Genomic DNA, 17,962 nt, shown 5'->3' on the forward strand with positions numbered 1-17,962 from the left:
TCCTCCCAACCATGCGCTTCTGTGAAAGAAGCTTCGATGGCAAGCTGGAAATAGTAGAGGATGGAGGCTGGTGGATGCTAAGGAATTAGGGTTGCTGTAGCGAGTGATAAAATGGGCTTTACGGGCTTGCTCTTATATAGCCACCACTAGTAGAGTCAGTTAGACCCAATTGGGTGATTGACCCAGTCCACCAAAAATGGTCGATTGGGGGTCGGTCCCAAAATAGGCCACCAACCACACGATAGAACCGGTTTGCAAAATAGAGTGACTAACCTACGATCCCCATTCGGCCCATTTGGGATCATTTGAGGCTCCAAATGGGCCCCACAACTTGAGAGTGGGCTGCCTTGGGAAATGCTCTGTCTACCCTCAATGCGGTGAGTCATGGGATGCCTTCCTACACTTGCATGTAGCCTAGTTGTGTTGAGATATCGAGCTCCACTCGTGATATGCCAGGGTGACCGTTGTGCATTTATGTCACCGACTTGTTAGCTGCAGATGCGGTTGGTACACCGCTTATGAATAATAGCTAGATGAAAGCTATCCTTATCTACTCTAGTTTGTGACTCAGTTAGTATGCCACCTTAGTTAGTTGAGTTTGGTTTGAGACCCACATATAGGGTTCTTCTATTTCTTTGTACTTGAGTTCTTTTGGCTTACACAACTAAGCAGAGGAAAACTATTTTCAGCCTCCACCTTTGTGTGTATTCCCCCATTGTGCATGTGAGAAAGCCACAAGTGAGACTCCTTCCCTCTCTCCCACTATCTTCACATGGTATCAGAGCCTTGTTCGTGGTAAGGAGCTCAAGAAAGCAAACCAAGTTCGTGGTGTCCTAGTAAGAGGACCAGTGTTGCTTTCCTATTTTGAGTTTGGAAGCAAATCTCTGCAGGTAGCACAGCCAGAAGTGCAAGAGTGCACTGTCTCAGATTGAGATGCCCTTTGTGGTGTGGTGAGAGCGCAGTATATGCTGCGGGAAAAGGCGAAGCCCTTGGTGACTTTATTTTTCTGATTTGAGGCCATTTCGGGGCCCGTTTTGAAGGCAAAAGTTCTTCGCAGGCACTCAGAAAAAGGCCCTGTTTTGGCTGTGTGACCACTGCTCGGCTAGTCGGTGAAAAGTTGCTGCAGAAATTGCATCGTATGCCTGTGTGCAGAGATATTGGAGTTGTAGAATCATGCTTGTTGCGTGTTGATGCAAAATCGTCACTAGGAAGTGACTGTGTGGTGAAATACCACTTTCGTCAGTTTTGCAAGTCTGCCCGTGTGAGGCAAAAGCTGTGTTTTTTGCAGTGACAGGAATCAATGAAGAGCATTTACATTAATGGCTTCAGCCAAGTCCAACATGCCAAACAAGTCTATCTCCAACTCTATACCGAGTTGATCTCCTATATCATCATCATGCTCTGGCATCGTACGTTCACCTAAGACCTGATATTCTTTAATAAATTTAGGTGATTCTTGATCATCATCTTCTTCCTCTGTATCGTGATCTCCATCTTCCTCCCATACAATGTTATTATGCACATCTTCCTCTAGGGTCATATTGTGATCTTCATTTTCTTAGCTAGATCCATCTAGATCAATTGGATCTGGCATTGGTAGTGGCATCTCCATATCTACATCTCTATCTTCAAAAATTTGTTTACTTTGTGGTGCAACTTGGATCATGTACCACCATCTTGGATCAGAACGATCCAGATGAAAAACCACCTATATTGAAGATGGGTGTCAAATGCCATCAATTATATGAAATTATGCTTAAGTGCATGTACCAATTGATCTTAAAAAATGAAAGCTTTGATTAATTAAATCATTAGTATGCACCTGCTCACAATGCTTGGGAAGAACAAAAGTACCACTTTCATCGGTCCAAAGTTTGGTGGAGTCTATTGCAAAGAAACCACTGCTATCTTTCCTCACTATCGCATGGGGACCATTGTAAATAGCTCTAAACCATTTTACATCAAGAATGAAAATACTAAATCATTTGAAATCGATTTCATAGATTTCGCGTATGGTCCCACAATAATCCAACTACGAGGAGGGAAGATTGTTTTCTGAAGCACTTGCTTGGCTAACTTGTGTGAAGTTAGCCATGACTCCACAATCATATGTGACTCTCTTTGAATCGATGCGTTCCATGCAAAAATGTCATCCACATGACCATAATGCACTGTACTTTTTGTACTGCAAAAGAGAACCATTAAACAATGAGGATGCATCTATTTTATACTGTATATTGCCACAAATAATTACTTAATTATGTAAGAGGTAAGAAACTTACATGCATCATTGTGATAACTCTCGCTCTTGCTTGCGCTCGTTTATTGTCTCTCCATCGTGTTCGGCTTTACGTAGAGCCATTTGTAGCCAATCAAGTGACATGTGAGCAGGGAGAAGGGCGAGATCCCATGGATATGGTTGCACTTGCCTGTGCATTACTTTGAATCTCATCCTTGCATTTATTCTTTCTTCTTTGGCCGCTTCATATCTCTCAATCCACTTCTGCATCTCAATTGCTATTGAGGATACAAAACTTATTGAATTTCTCCATTTGCTCTTCACTCATCTTTCTTTCAATCCCTTTTTCATGGGAAACCTCGCCAACAATGCGATCATCATAGTGGCATATCGGGATCCATGGATGCAAGAAACTCCCTAATATATACTAATGTCTCTTGCACAAGCCATCCCTCTACCATGCTTGCTTTTGGTCTTTCTCTCTACCTTGCAAATCCACTCAAACTTTTCATAAACCGCTCAAGAAAAAACATCCACCGACTATGAACGGTACCTGCAATGGCCACCTCATCAACTATGTGCACAAGCAAGTGCACTTGAGTTGTCATAATGCTCGAGGGAAAGTGCTTCTCAAGCAAGCATATGGCTTCAATGGAGTCCACCCTAGCCTTCTCGATGCTTGATATGGAGATCTCTTTTTGAGATATCCACCTATTTCACGTGCCCATGTAAGATATATTCATAATCAGTCTACAGATTATTCAACTTAAATTGAAGAAAATGCAATCAATGCAAGTTGATAGTAAGCATACCTCACTATACCACTGATCTTGAATATAGCATTTCTATGTAAGCACCCTTTCATTGTAATTGGCAGGATGAACTATCCAAGCAACAAAGAAGTCATGTCAATAATATAACATAATCATAATTACACTAATGGGTACACGAATCCTATAGCTTAGAATACTTGTAAGATCTTGTGCTTATCATGGGACTGGAGCCCACTAAGCTTATTGTCCTTTGAAAATGCTCCTTTTAAGCAATGCATGTACCCTATCGGTGTTCAAAAAGAGGCAATGTCTGCCTTGACCACTGCCTTCTCTCTCTTGGAGAGGATGCATGTTGCTTTTGGGAGGACAAATTTAAAAACACGCACTTGGGGCCACAAATGCGTCATCCTATTCATAGTGCACAAGTTTTCTCGCACTCCTCTCGAGTCTTTAGCACCAACCAAGTGTGCCCCAATAGTAGCCCCCACATTCTTGAAGATATGCATGGGATCCAAGAGATGATTGATTTGTAACTGACCCCAATAAGGAAGCTCGTGAAAGATGGATAGCCTCTTCATACCAAGAGGAGGCTCCTCTCCATTTTCCCTCTAAGCTTGAATCCAGTCACTTGCCTTCAAGATTGCCTCCATGCACAAGATGGCCTAGTAGAAGGTATCAAGCATGACCTTCATAAACCATTTTCCTCATATGTTTGGATTGTCATGCAAGCAGTATCAAACCCTTCCCACAAATGGGACAAGCATGGTACCCACTTATTGCAAGTCCTACATGTGTGCATGAATGTGTTAGTATCAGACATGTGCTAGAAAGAGAGTCATAAAAGTATCATATATTATACATGTAAAGACACAACCACGTACTTGGGCACTCTCCATATCCTAGGTAGTCATGCATCGTCCACATCAAGATTCCCCTCACCAAAATGCGTTGGTATGTCTAGGAGCTCTAGAAATATCAAAGACGCACACTCCTCTTCATAAGATATGTAACTCCACTATCAAAGGTCCCATGTACACATCCATATTTTTTACCTTGTACTTCCCTAGCACAAGCACTGCAAGCATGAGGTGTCCCTTGTTTATTGTTAGCCATGGTGGGATATTGTAATTCACCAAGACTATAGGCCATATCGACCAAGATGTTGAGTGTACCCCGAAAGGGTTCACGCAAAGTTGCATGGCTCCCTTGCAAAGTCCATCCACCACTGATTGTCTATGTACTTCCAAGCTGCACAATTTGCAGGAATCCTCAACATTTCATCAGTGGACCGATGTGTAGCATGCCAAGTCATCAACTTCGCTATAGATTTGCATCAAAACATGTGCTATATTCTAGCAATGATGGGAAAGTGTCTCAAGACCTTTATCGGGATTTGCTCACCTTGCAAGTCATCCCTATATCATTGTTCCCCACGCTCTGGACAACTAGCCAAATCTACATGCTCATATTGAAAGATAATACAATCATTATGGCAAGCATGGATGGTATCATAATCCATACCCACAGTTGTCAGCATCTTCTTCACTTCATCTCTTGACGCGGATGATGGGATTTGGTGCAAGCAACATCTGCTGGAGTAACCTATTGCAATTCAAACATACATAGGCTTCGAATAATGAGAAACTATGATGATTCTCAAAACAAACAATATCCAGATTATGAGATAAATTAATGCAGGAGCTAACCTCATTAAGGCCGAGACACTTGTATCAAACCACCCATGCTTTGCTTGCAGATTCAAGATTGAGAGACAAGCCTGTAGTTTTGACATCCTAGCACCCTCATACAACCATGTTGATTGCAACTCTCACATATTGGCCTTAGACTCTCGGACATCATGTGTACATGTGATGTAGTGCCCCTAAAAATAGAATCCATCATGTCCACCATACCCTCGTCATCATTTGACACATCTGGGAGACTATCCTCCTACTCAAAGTGTGAAGGTATGCGTGCACCCTCGCCACCCTCCTCATCCTGTCTCAAGGTTTCGTGTAAATATAAGATCTTGGCTCAAGGTTTCATGCCGTGTATGCATACAATATTCATGAACTCAAATAGAATTGACTTACCAATGATCCACCACCACATGCATCCCCAATGGTGGGTACTAGTGTAGGCTCCTCCCCATACATTTGCAAGTGGCCCATGACAATATGGTGTTGATGTCATAGTTCTCGCTTGCAATGAGTGCAATGACAATACAACCTCTTCGTAAGCCACTTTGCACTCCCAATCATTGGCGCATCATCTAATGAGCTTCCACTCGTCCCTTCCATCTGCACACCTCCAAAATCACAACACAAAATGCAAGGAAGTCCATTAAGATCCAAAAAATAGCCACCCATGAGCTCCTTCCTTCTCTTGTTATATTTAGTGCCCTGAACCGTTGTTATGTAGCGATGTTATACCTTGAAGCATCGCTATAGAGTGACACTTGTAGGATATACAGCGTCACCCTATAGAGACTGACTAGTGTTGCTATATAGCGACACTGGGGGCTAAAACCCAAAACCCCACACGATGCCACTCCTCATAACTCTATTGCGGGAAAAGCAAAAAACACTTCTCCTTTATTATATTTGGCGACCTCCTTTTCCTCCAATCTCTTCCCCACACTCCTCACCGCTACCCAGCCCTTCTCCCAACACTTGTGCTCCCTCTCTACCCTTCTCCCTCTCTGCTCCTGTGAAAAGATGTTTTTCAAGGTGTGTCTCTTTAAGCAATGTAGGTTCATTTTGTGAGATTTCATTTTGTGAGTGTTGAAGCTTGTTTCTCCTTGCATTGCTAAGCCCATGTGCTAATTTCAATGCTTGATTTTCAGAGTTGAAGCACAAAAAAGGAGATTTGGTGAAAGAAAGAAGACTCACTTCTTCTTTTTTTGGTATTTCTCTTCTTCATCTTTTTCTTCTTTTCGTGCTTTCTCCTTGTTTGTAGGCTTATGCTTGTCCCCTCAATCCAATCCCTTTGGAAAGTTTCTTCTCCAAGGTCCTCCTTTCACTAATTAGTTATCTAAAAAATGGTATGTTTCCTCTCTTTTATAGGACCAGTACACGAAACACCTCCTCTTCCAAGCGGGATTTTTTTGAGTAAGAAAGTGCTTCCTCCCTTTTCCTATTTCTATTTTCGTGATTGCATTGGCTTGCAGCTAGCGCTTCAAGGGCTAGCTGTAGTGATGGGTGTAGGAGCCCTCTCTTCCCCTCTCTTTTCTTATTAGCTCTTCTGCCCCTCTTTCCCTCCCTCTCTTATTTCCTCTTCTTCCTCCCCTCTCCTTTTCTCTCTTTTGCCTATGCTTATGCTTATGCTTTCCTCCCCTCTCTTTTACCTCTCTTTTTTCTCTCTTTTCCTTCTCTTTTCTCCTCTCTTTTCCTTCCACTCTTTTTTCATCCTCTCTTCTCTCTTTTCTCCTCTCTTTTCTTCTTTTCCCCTCTCTTTTTTCTTCTCTCTTCCTCTCTTTCATCCTCTTCCTTTTCTTCTTTTCCCCTCTCTTATTTCCTCTCTTTCATCCTCTTTTCTCTCTTTTCATAAGCATATGCATTTGTGTATGCTTATGCTTACACATGAGCATATGCTCATATGGTCATGCATAAGCATACGCATAAGCATATGCTTTCTCTCTTTTTCTCTTTTTTCCCTCTCTTTTTTCCTCTCTTTTCTTCTTTTCCCCTCTCTTTTTTCTTCTCTCTTCCTCTCTTTCATATACTCATATGTTCTTCCTAGCCTAGCCGCCATCTTTTCGTTGTGGAATTCGATACCCATATCTCTTCTAATCTCAATGATTCAAGTGTTAGCCATATTGGAATCGATGTCAATAGCTTGGTTTCCATAGTTGTGGCCGACGCAAATTGATCATCTGATCTGCTTTTATTTTCCTCTCTTTTCCTCTCTTTTTTCTTCTCTTTTTCTCTCTTTCGTTCTCTTTTTTCCTCTCTTTTTCTCTCTTTTTTCCTCTCTTTTCTCTCTTTTTTCTCCTCTTTTTCCCTCTTTTCCTCTCTTCTCTCCTCTCTTTTCCTCTCTTTTTTCCTCTCTTTTTCTCTCTTCTCCTCTCTTTCCTTCTCTCTTTTCCACCGATTTGAAGCTTTAGCTGCTTGACATTGAGGAAGCATATACAGACTTCTATCACTCTAATTCAGAGACTGCAGGAGTCTGTAAGTGCTTGCTCAATGTTAGACTATCTTTTTCTCTCTTACCTTTTCCTATTTTCTCTTTTGCTCCTTTGTCGTATTTGGTTCTTTTTTTTTCAAATAGATTCTAAATGGAACAACCATGCCCTCACCCCACGGCTGCCCTGCCAAAACCCCAACCCAGTTCCCCACGTTGGAGTGATTTGGGACATCCAATCTCTGCTATTACATGTAGTAGAGAAGATTTTGCATGATACAAACTGGTGGGTGAAGTATAACGTTGAAGCGTGTGCGCTTGAAGCATACTTTTGGAGAAAGATTTTGCACTCTGTTTTTGTATATGAGAACTCTTGTTTAACATTAGTATTTTTTGCGATACTTTTTATATATGAAAACCTTCTTGGATTCCACTCGTCTTTCATAAATATTTGTTCTTTCGTAATTGGATTTTCATAATTGTGTTAAGTAAATAATTATCTTTTCTATGTTGATGTCCTTTCATAATTGTCTTAAGTAATTAATTGTCTTTCCATGGTTTTATTAAATTGAATTTGAGTTTGAATTTCATAATTGTCTTAAGTAATTAATTGCCTTTCCGCGCTCCTTACCCCCTCTTGTGTTTGTTTTTGTTTTTGTGTTTGTGTTTGTGTCTGCATTTGTCCAATCCCCCCAAATTAGACATAACATCATGTCGCACATCCACTGAGTACGAAATCTCTCGTAGGAGGAGACATCATGATCTGTACTCTCTAGAGGACTTTGATTCCACTCAATCGACTCCTCAGGGGCCTACCCATGTGATTACCCCTTGCCCGACTCCTCTTGTGCCTAGCACTGTGACTACCCCTCAGGGAACTCCTTTTCTAGCAAGCCATGGCTTCATCGAAAGTCTTGACGAGTTTGTCACACAGATGAGTGATGCAGAGGCAGTGAGATTCTTCTCTCTGCTATCCCAAAGAACCTCCGCTATTCTCTCTCCTAGACCCCTCGGGGGGTAGATCAAGACCATCGATGATTGGACCTACTTGACAACCGTCCCCTCTAGCCCCTTCGACCGAGGGTTCTTCACCTGGGTGTACCCATCGTAAGGGAAGGAAGAGTAGGAAGGGTCGAGGCATGGGTGGTAAGTCTACTTCTCATTTAATTTATTGTTCTATTTGTTTTATTACATATTGCATGCACTTTATGTAACTCTCGTAATTTGGGCCCACAGCAAGCTGTGATGGGTCGCCTTCCCACAAATGAGATGTGCATTCTACATAGGAGCAAAGCCGTGGTTTACTGGAGGCATAGGGAGTGACAACCTAAGGTGGTTTCTCGCTCAGTATAAGTCTACTCCTAATTGTAATCTCACTTTTTAAATTGTTTTATTCTTTAAGTTCCAATCTAATTTCCAATTAATATGGTTTCACTTTTAGTGTGTAAGCTCGAACATCCCATCAGCGGAGGTGAGCGATGATGACGGAGGAGGCAAGTCTTGAGGGATTTGTCTTAGATAGCTTCAACGAGGGCCAGGGATCAGGCATAGCTCACGAGGGCCAAGGATCAAGTCACGATGACAAAGATAATGATTCGGATGAGCAGCAGTAGTAGTAGTATTAATATTAGTTTGTATATACTTTGGCATGTATATGCTTTTGTATGTCGGCTCGTTTGAGCGATTTTATATCACCCTTTTTGAAAGGAAAATTTTGTAAAAAACAAGGTTGTATATACTTCAGCATGTATATGCTTTTGTCTTTTGACTCATTTGAGTGATTTTGTATCACCCCTTTCACAAGGGAAATTTTGTAACAAAGAAGGTTTGAGAGTTTTATCTTGCATGTGTGCTTGTAAACATTCTTTTATAATGCAAAAAAAAAACATTAGTGGGGCAAAACAAGACTTGTTGTGGCCCTGTTTAGTTCCACTAATGTCTTTTTTAAGTTCTATCAAGGGTCGCTATATAGTGATGCTTTACTAGTGTCGCTATATAGTGGCATTTACCAAAGTTGCTATATGGGGACACTTATATAGCGACACATCTTTTACGACGTTAATAGTGACGTAAATAATGACTTTTTCCCCCTTTTATAAAAAAATTTTTAGTGTAAACAAGGTCGATATTTCCATCAGAAAATGGCATGTGCCTTGTAATGAGACTCTAAACAAGGCTTATATAGGATCTTTGCAACTAGTATGTTGAGCAAGTTGAGAGTGAGTTCCTTTGATGGTCTGATGATTTCATGCATTAGGTCTATCAACAACCCTTGCTTAGAATTCCACAAAGATTAATTGCTTCACATAATCTCCTATCTTCCAAATCAATCATTCCATAACCTAATGTGCATTCTACAGCTTTGTACCATTTTTATCCAATTGCTTGGCAGTTAGTTTATGACTAGACCAACAATGTCATGAATGTTCTCCTTTCCATGACCACTACCAATAAAGCTCCACATCATCCAAATTCCAATTAAAGAGAAGTGCATGGCAAAACCAAATGCTAGTAAAGAGTACATAGCACAAAAAAAGAGAAAAAAGTTTGTTATAGCACTTTAAAACATAGCAAATTCCTTGCAATGAAGTAAAATGGGTGTGCTACCTTATACTAAAATGCTACCCCATCTAAGCAAAATCAATGCCGTTTTAACTTCATCCCTCTAGATACTAGCCATTGGTAGTGGAGCATAAAGAAATGCTACATTATAGTGTGTCATGTTGTTTGTCATTTGAAATATAAAATATGGATTGCCTTCCTACCTCTCCCATCTCCCAACAATAGCAAATTTTGAAACATGATGGTTGGTCATTATGCTGAGCATCAATTGGACTTCATTTTGGACTTTGAATGTATGGGCGTCTATGAAGTAAACAATTGAAACCACCCAATACTCTGAAAAAAAATTGATGCACTCTTTAAATTGAGAGTTCCTCTCGTAACTAGTAACTACAAAAGTTGTGGATGATTAGAAACTTTAAGTATTGCAAGAACTGTGCTATGATGAAGGAAGAGACATTTTCTTGTATATAAGTTTGATTGTCTTCTTTGCAACATGTTCCCATGTCATATCGACACACTCATAGGTCTTCTACCTTATCAATAAACCATTTTCATCATTTAGCTCATGTAGGCAAAAGAAAGGTTCTAGACATTTATCACATTTGTGACGTAAGCACTCTAGACTATGCCATTAAGCATCCTCTTTCTTTGGACATACTATTGAATTCCACACAAAAGAGTAGGTGCTAGTATTGGTAACAACACATTTCTCCCATAATGATCTACGAACCTTGCATAAGTAATCACACATATCCCCATGCAATGATATCATATCGTATATCATGGTGTTCACTCTCAATTCACTGCTTTTCAAAACAAATCTATTCTTTTATGGTAAACACAACAACATGTATTCCTTTCCTTTAGGTTTGTTATGAAATAGGACTTAACATTGTGAAATGGATAAGAGCCAATGTTTTCACAAGGATCTCTTTGAAATTCATGAGGAATTTTTCATGTAGAATCAATCATGAACAAAGGGATAGTGCAACGAAGAGGACAACTATCTATGTAACACTAGGTAGTTATTTAGTACTAGTAACTATTATATTTAGTACTTTATATATATATATATATATATATATATATATATATATATAAAATACTAAGTACTACTAAAGATGATATTTAGTACTAAGTACTACTACTAAATTCTATTGTTTAATAACTTACTAAATAGTCTTTCTAGTACAATCATTATTGTCAGAGAATTATTAAGTTATACTATTAAGTAGTACTATTTTATATTGCATACACTAATAATAGTACTAAGGTACTAATTAGAAGCATTGAATAATGTTTTAAAAAGTTTTACCTACACAAGGGTATAACTAGAGCTATTGTAACTTCTGTTAAATAGCTACTTAGTATTATTAATTAACATTGAAAAGATTGTTCAGTTGTACTAAAACTTAGTGCTACATAGTACTAAACGACAATCATATTATGGCTACTATAATAGTACTAAATAGTGTCTCTAATAGTCTTGAATACACATGGTTTAACTATTATGGCTACTATAATAGTACTAAACATTACTTTAGCCATGCTTGATTGTGAATAATACATGTTGAATTACGTTTTTAAAAAACTATAAGAGCCATTATTAGTAGCGAAAAATATTTATAAAATTTTTGTAATGCACCTTATCAAAGTAAACCACAAGATATCAAGCAACCAAATGTGACTATATGATTAAATAACTGTTAAACATGATCATAGGGTTTATCGAAGAGACATTCAACAATATCACATCACAGGTACGTCTTGGGTGATAATGTTCTTCTTTGGAAGGAGAGTCTCAACCATAGCAAACTAAGAGAATCAAAATGGTTGAAGAGGAGGTGAGTTGGGTTAGTGCTTCATGAAATTCGAGACACATATAGACAAGCTAACGTGGGGAACCCCCTTGAAGACAAAACCCCTTAAGAATCTCATTCAAGAAGTCCACATTGAAGACAAAAGCCCCCTTGAAGAAGTCCCTCATTGTCATTCCTAGGGGCTGTAGTGTGTGTTTTTCCAAGGCCAAATAGTGTGCAGAAACCACTTTCGTACTCTTGCAGGAAACTTATCCTCATAGAAATTATTGTCTCCTTAGTACCCAACAGCCGTCGACTAGCCCTGCCATCGTTTCATTCGGATACTGTAATAGAGGAGCAACTTTCCTAATTTGAAATTCAAGCCTCTGTAGCTCAGGCTTTGGATCGATTTTCTTGGGATTAAGGAAGACATCAATCCCACAAAGCTTTCATGCAGCCTTGCGTGCTCCTGGGAAGTTTTTTGGCTGCAGTCGTATTCTGTCTTGTTACAGGGAAATCTTCAGGAACACCTTAATTATACTCATGAATTAGACGTCGCCTTCGCCCCGCGGCTGCATACCTTGCGCAGTTTGTCGTGGGCTTCCACAATGCATTTCAGGAGTTGAGATTTATCGGGACATCAGTCGTTTTTCAGAAACCGTGGCCTCTCGTTTATTTCTGCACATACCACAAAACACGTTTAAGAACCGGCCGTTTCATGCTCTCTGATCATTGAAGTTTTTGTGTGATACATATGCTTTTTAATTCCTGGCTCAACGGCAAAGGACTGTGGACCTTGATGTTCCTTGCGAATGGTTTCGACGTTCTTTTGAATTGTTCTGCACATACTGCCCAGGGGTAGGATGGAGAATGGCTCTTCTATCAACACTCCAACCTGGTCAAAAATTGAACAAATGGTGAGAAAGACAACAGATTTCAGGATCCTGCACATCAGATATTCCACCTCCCTTTCTGCCCGTTTTGTTCATCGTCAATTTTTCCTTTTCTAGAGTCAGGGCATGCAGTCTGTAAATTCGTCCAATCTTCAAATCAGAATTTGTCGTTCGTGATCCAGAACTTCGGATGAAAAAAGAACTTGTAACGAAAGTCTGCGTGAGAGCGCATGCTGCCAGCAGCTTGCTTCCGTTTCAACAAAAAAGGGCGCGTTTGTCCGTAAATCAGCAGTTCTACAAGCTGTACGGAGTTAACCTGTAGACTAGTCCGCTTTAATATTCTCTTAAATGTTCTTAAACATACGCTTGCAACATGCCTCCAAATCGTTTATGGCAAATCTGCTTCCCCCGTTGCATTTGTATCATAGATCCGTTAGTTTATCAATGGGGAATAGCATACTATGTTGAGATTTGTCAGCCAATTAGTGGCGGGATATACTAGGTCAAATGGAGACATATATTCTCAGCTTTTGTTGGCGTCGTGATGCTGGAGCTTACGCACAAGATGTCTCCAAGTATTAATTGCTGGATTAATGGACTTAAGCATGAAACGTGATTGAAAAAACCTGGCAAGCTAGCATTCTCTTGTACACGTGTTTACGTGAAGAGTGCATGCTCGCAAAATACTACAGTTACAAATTCTGGCTACATGCTGAAGTTTTAGTCATTGTTGCAGTTGTGAAGCAATTTCCTGAGATCTCAAATCCAGTAACTGACGGATCCTTTAACCTGGTCATAGAAAGATGCTGACACTATGGACGCAATTTTGAAGACACCCCCAAAGAATTGCAGAGTTCTTGCCTCTTCAATGCAGAAAAGAGCAGCAGCACTTAGAAATGTAGCTGGGATTGTGGCCCACGTGCATTGATCCCAAAGTGCCAGTGGAAGCAATAGGTGCCAGATGACCAAAATTCTTGAGGTCAAACGTGTATAAGATACAGGAATAGGAGTTGTAAAAATGCGCTCACACCCTCCGACGTTGTCATGGAAGCTTGTCACATTAGAGTCCTGGACAATGTAAACCTAGGTTAAAAGTGTCAAAATTAAATTTGCTCACAGAATTCCACACTGCCAACTAGGACTTTCAATTTTTAATGTCATTGGAAAGAGGCGTTCACAAGTTTGGGAAAGACAGAGGGGCATACCATTAGAGCCTTTTGCATGTCATTCACGTGACAGTTGTGAATTATCTGTGTCATTGTGTTCAAGATGTAGTTGGGCCTGTGGGGGGAATTGATCACCGATTCCAATTCTTTGTCATCCAATAGCCCGCTCAATTCTTTACTCAAGTCATCCTCACGGGTTAAATGGTCTTTCAAGCAGCATGAAAATACTACCTGCATAGTATCGGAAACATACAGTGCTCACATTAAAACTCCTTCAAGCACTTGAGATCAGCCTTCCATAACGTTTGAATAATGAGTGAATACAATATCTGCAGGCATCAGGATAGTTACAATGTATCGCAGTAGATCCGTCAGCTTTGTTGCATCCGCTGGGTGGCGTATGAATGTCACAGCTTGTCTCGTTATGTCTCTGCTTCTGTTCACGACTGAACCCCAAGCCTTCCTGGCCTCATCGAATCTCCCATACGAAGCATTGGTACGAAAGACCAGCAGCAAAGCTAGCGCTGGGGCGGCGAGCTGGAATGGAAGGCATGAGGCGTGGAGCAGAGGCACCCATGGAGAGAACATGCCTGCCAGCACCAGCGAATTGAAAAGCACGAGTCCAGAGGCGAAGAGAGTCAGTTTGATAACCGGAGGTAGCAGGGCCGCCACAACTCGAGAGGTGGCAATGGCGAGCATGTGCCGGCTATGGCGTGTGCTGCTCCGGTGCCTATTCCAATCCCCATGGTCGTATATGGTTTTCCGGTAGATCATGTCATCCTCTTTAGCGATATCTGGCAAGGGGGTGCTGAAAGACGAGCTGCTGGGCGATGTAGCACGAAAAGGATCGGAGGGCGGTGCAGGCCATGTGTTGGAGTGCGAACGGGTAGACGAAGCCAGGGGAGGGAGAGGAGGTTTGAGAGGTTTTCGAGGGATAAGAGTCGAAGCAGGAGAGGGGAGGCGGAAGCGAGAGGAGGAGCGATGGATGAGCATGTGGGGGGAATTAACGAAGAAGGGAAGGGGGGGAAGGGAGGGAGGGAATGGAGGGAAGGAAGGGTGATGAAGTAATAAGGAGGGGGTGGAAGAATGGAAGGGGGAGGAGAGGAGGTGGGGAGGCATGAGAGGAGGAAGCTGGAAAGGAGGAGAGGGAGGAGGAGGAGGAGGGGGGGGGGGAGGGAGGGGAAGGCGAGGGTGAAGGAGATGGAGGAGAAGGAGAGGAGGATGGAGAGAGCGTTTGAGAGAGGAGGAGGAGGCAGGGCGGAAGAGCATCAAGCATCAAGCATGAATGAATGAATGAATGGAGGCTGCGCGAGACCAATTTGGCCAACTTCGTTATCGTTATTCGTTCAAAAGCTTACCGTCTTCATTTCCCATACGTCGCCCTTTCCCCTTCCCATGACACGGACCCCCCGACGGTTGACCGTTTCCCTTCGCCTTCCATCACCCTATCACCATTGCCCCCCTTAACGCACTCATCGAAGGTGCATGCTTGTGGTGTGTGGGGGTGTGTGTGTGTGTGTGTGTGTTTTCGATCACAAGCTAGGGGCCCTCTGCACACCATCGTCATCATCATGACACGGACCCACGAGACGATTGACTATTTTCCTTCATCTTCCTCAATCATCATCCCCGTCATCATTATCATCATCATCATCATCACTCTTAATAGCCACATAGCCATTCATCCTCCCCCCTCTCAATCAACAGCTTTAGTGGCAAGTGTGTAATCTCAACCGTACAATCATGAAACTTCCGTAATCATAAGAAGCCTACCACACAATGATTGGCTACTTTATATGTCACGTTTATAAATATAGTACAAACACCTATTTGCAAAACAAAACTGCCAACCAGCCAAAATTGCCACCTACCAACATCCACATCCCCATGCGAACAACCTCAACGAATAAAAAGATGCCACACATCACTCACCATCCTGCATCATCAAGCATTGCCTTACTACTTGGCATCCACCCACTCGTAGGGCCGTCGACAACCAAAAATAAGTGGCGGCCACCATTTCCCACATAAAAAATGATTGAAATTAGTTCCTTGCCTTCTTTCTAGCTACTAGTTCACTAATTTCCGCCAAGAATAAGCTCCCATCACCAATTCTCTACTCCTTCACCAACCATTCGTAACCATCCACCCCTCCCCCCCCCCCAAAAAAGAAGACTCTTACTTGCTAAGTGCACAATAATCCACATACATCCTCATGTGTATGGAGGGCAGAGCATGTGGAGAGGAAGGAGGGCCGCAAAGTCCATTAGCTATACAGAGATTGATCTTCATTAAATTGAATAGTAGCATCTTGTGCAAATCTTCATTGCAAGCTTTTTCCCCTTCCACAATAGTTGACCTCCTCCATCTTCCATCGTCATCATTGCCCTTAATAGCACACCCCCCCCACCTCGTTCCCACTCCCCAAAAACTTGTCCGATACCAAAATATGTATCCCCAATTGAAAAGAAGTATAAAAAGACACTAATTAGTAGAGAAAGGAACACAAGAGGGCTCATAAAGGCATGGCGCAAAAGGGGGAAAGGGGGGGGAGGCGTGCCGGATATGAGTGCCCCTTGCCATACATCTTATTGCTATTCTTACACTGGCTTCAAACATGTTATTACTATTCTTCCACTAGCTGCTAGCTCAAATATCCACTCTATATCTATCCAATTGCCAATTCCATGAAAACACTCTCCAACAACACTTGCATTTTCAAGCACCTAATCCAACAAGTTACCTAATGCTGCATAAATGAAATGACCATCATTGGGAAAAAAGGGGGCTCATTTTGGGGCCTTTTAGGGTTTAGAAAAATAAGCACTCGACAAATCAAAAGAGGGCCAATGTAACATTGGAAAAATACCAAAAACCATGTAAGAATATAAAATAAGTCATATTCAAAATCTTTTTCTTTTATTATGTCTGACATAAATGATCTTCAAAAGATGATTTTTTGTGTAGTATTTGATGACTCTGACATCGCCAGCGTGTCTGGAGCGGGCCAAAACCCCAAATCCACCTTGGAGACACCAAAAACCGATGTTTGGAGCCCGGAAAAGGGTAAAAATGCTCGAAACAGGGAAACACGATTTGGCCAGTTGGACAATTTTGGGCCTCTAGATGTTGGTTTTCGGTGTCTCCAGGGTCGATTTAAGGGTTTTGGCCCACTCTGGACGCGTTGGCGATGTCAGAATCATCAAATATCACACAGAAAATCAAGGATCTTATATATGCATTTAATGTGATGCCTGAGTACTAGACTGACATTTTTGCAGTAAGTATCCGTATTTTATGGCATTTCCCATATTTTGAGTACAACAAAAATACGTAAATAGTGAATTTCTTCAAGAGCCCCAAAATGAGTTCCCTTCTTCCCTAATGGCTCACATCTACCAAAATGTTAGGACATGGTCATAAATTGATGATGATGTTATTTCAACTTCAAGTTCAAATCATGTCTACACTTGGTTAGAAGTCCAAAAAGTCACATTAATTGAAGTGCATGTTAGTGTAATTGTACAAGTGTACACTCGAATTGTGAAAGGATTGCAAAATCTATGAACAAGAGGCCCATTCCCTCCTCTATCAATACGAACTCTTGAGTGAGTTCTCACAAATGCTCAAAGTTTCCTTTTACATCTATTGTAATTCACAATCAAACATACAAATAGTGCAATTGTAGGAAAGGTTTGAGCACTTGCCTTTTCAAGGAGAGCTAGATTGCAAGGGGTACCACAAGGCATTGACACAATCACACATTTCTTCCTACAAAATTTCCTCATGAAACCCAAAAGACTCAGTAATATCTCAGCCCTTTTTTTTTTTGGGGGGGGGGGGGACCTTGTGCATTAAGGGGTAGTTAGAAAACCTCTACTTATGATCTTCCAAAACCAATTTCACTAGAAAAACTTGAACTTTTTCTCAATTTGAAATAAGTAAACCCGTAATTTAGACTATATGTTGAAGATGGCACTTAGAAACCCTCTCTTGTTGACCATTTTGCAATACCCGTTTTCCACGTCTTGCCAAAACTATTGATATATTACAACTTGTTGTTGACTTACCAATTCCACCCTTTCCATAACCCATATGCTAGGGCTATATATTATTCAATGACCCCTGCACATTTCTCCCCATCAACCATTGTCATCACCCTCCCTCCTCCAAGCAATGAGATTGCGTGTATGTGTTCAGGAATCACTTTGTGCTTGCTTGGTGTCCTCAAGCCCCTTGCCAATGGATGCCTCCTTGGGAACATCTGAGATTGTATTTGGGGTCGAAGGAGGGATATTAGTAGTATCGTGACTAGAATCAGGCTTTCAACAACAATCAACATTAGAGAGGGAGACCACATAGTCTTTCCTATCTTGTTGTGGGGGTGAGTCTTGGGTGTCAATGA

At 41.3% G+C, this 17,962-nt stretch overlaps 1 protein-coding gene across 1 annotated transcript; it reads right to left on the bottom strand.

The window, feature by feature from the left end:
* Nucleotides 1–12,138: 12,138 nt before the first annotated feature.
* On the bottom strand, nucleotides 12,139–14,550 carry LOC147898505 (voltage-dependent chloride channel 1, chloroplastic-like). The gene is made up of 5 exons (XM_087379185.1): nucleotides 13,909–14,550; nucleotides 13,597–13,788; nucleotides 13,253–13,459; nucleotides 12,294–12,393; nucleotides 12,139–12,176 (listed from the first exon to the last, which is right to left on the bottom strand). Exons 1-5 carry the CDS (start codon nucleotides 14,548–14,550, stop codon nucleotides 12,139–12,141), a joined length of 1,179 nt encoding a protein of 392 aa, XP_087235311.1.
* Between the last annotated feature and the right edge of the window lie 3,412 nt (nucleotides 14,551–17,962).

Source organism: Dipteris shenzhenensis, chromosome 9 (genome assembly GCF_047967505.1).
Source record: "Dipteris shenzhenensis isolate YYH24624 ecotype China chromosome 9, Dip_SZ_1.0, whole genome shotgun sequence".
In the NCBI taxonomy this organism is placed as follows: domain Eukaryota; kingdom Viridiplantae; phylum Streptophyta; class Polypodiopsida; order Gleicheniales; family Dipteridaceae; genus Dipteris; species Dipteris shenzhenensis.

What these genes read in the sequence shown, in the direction of transcription:
- LOC147898505 (XM_087379185.1), bottom strand. Translation starts at nt 14,550, where the DNA reads ATGCTCATCCATCGCTCCTCCTCTCGCTTCCGCCTCCCCTCTCCTGCT. An exon ending in ACATGCAAAAGGCTCTAATG is followed by an intron (nt 13,460 to 13,596) that starts GTATGCCCCTCT and finishes TACATTGTCCAG; the next exon opens with GACTCTAATGTGACAAGCTT. An exon ending in CATTCGCAAGGAACATCAAG is followed by an intron (nt 12,177 to 12,293) that starts GTCCACAGTCCT and finishes TGGTATGTGCAG; the next exon opens with AAATAAACGAGAGGCCACGG.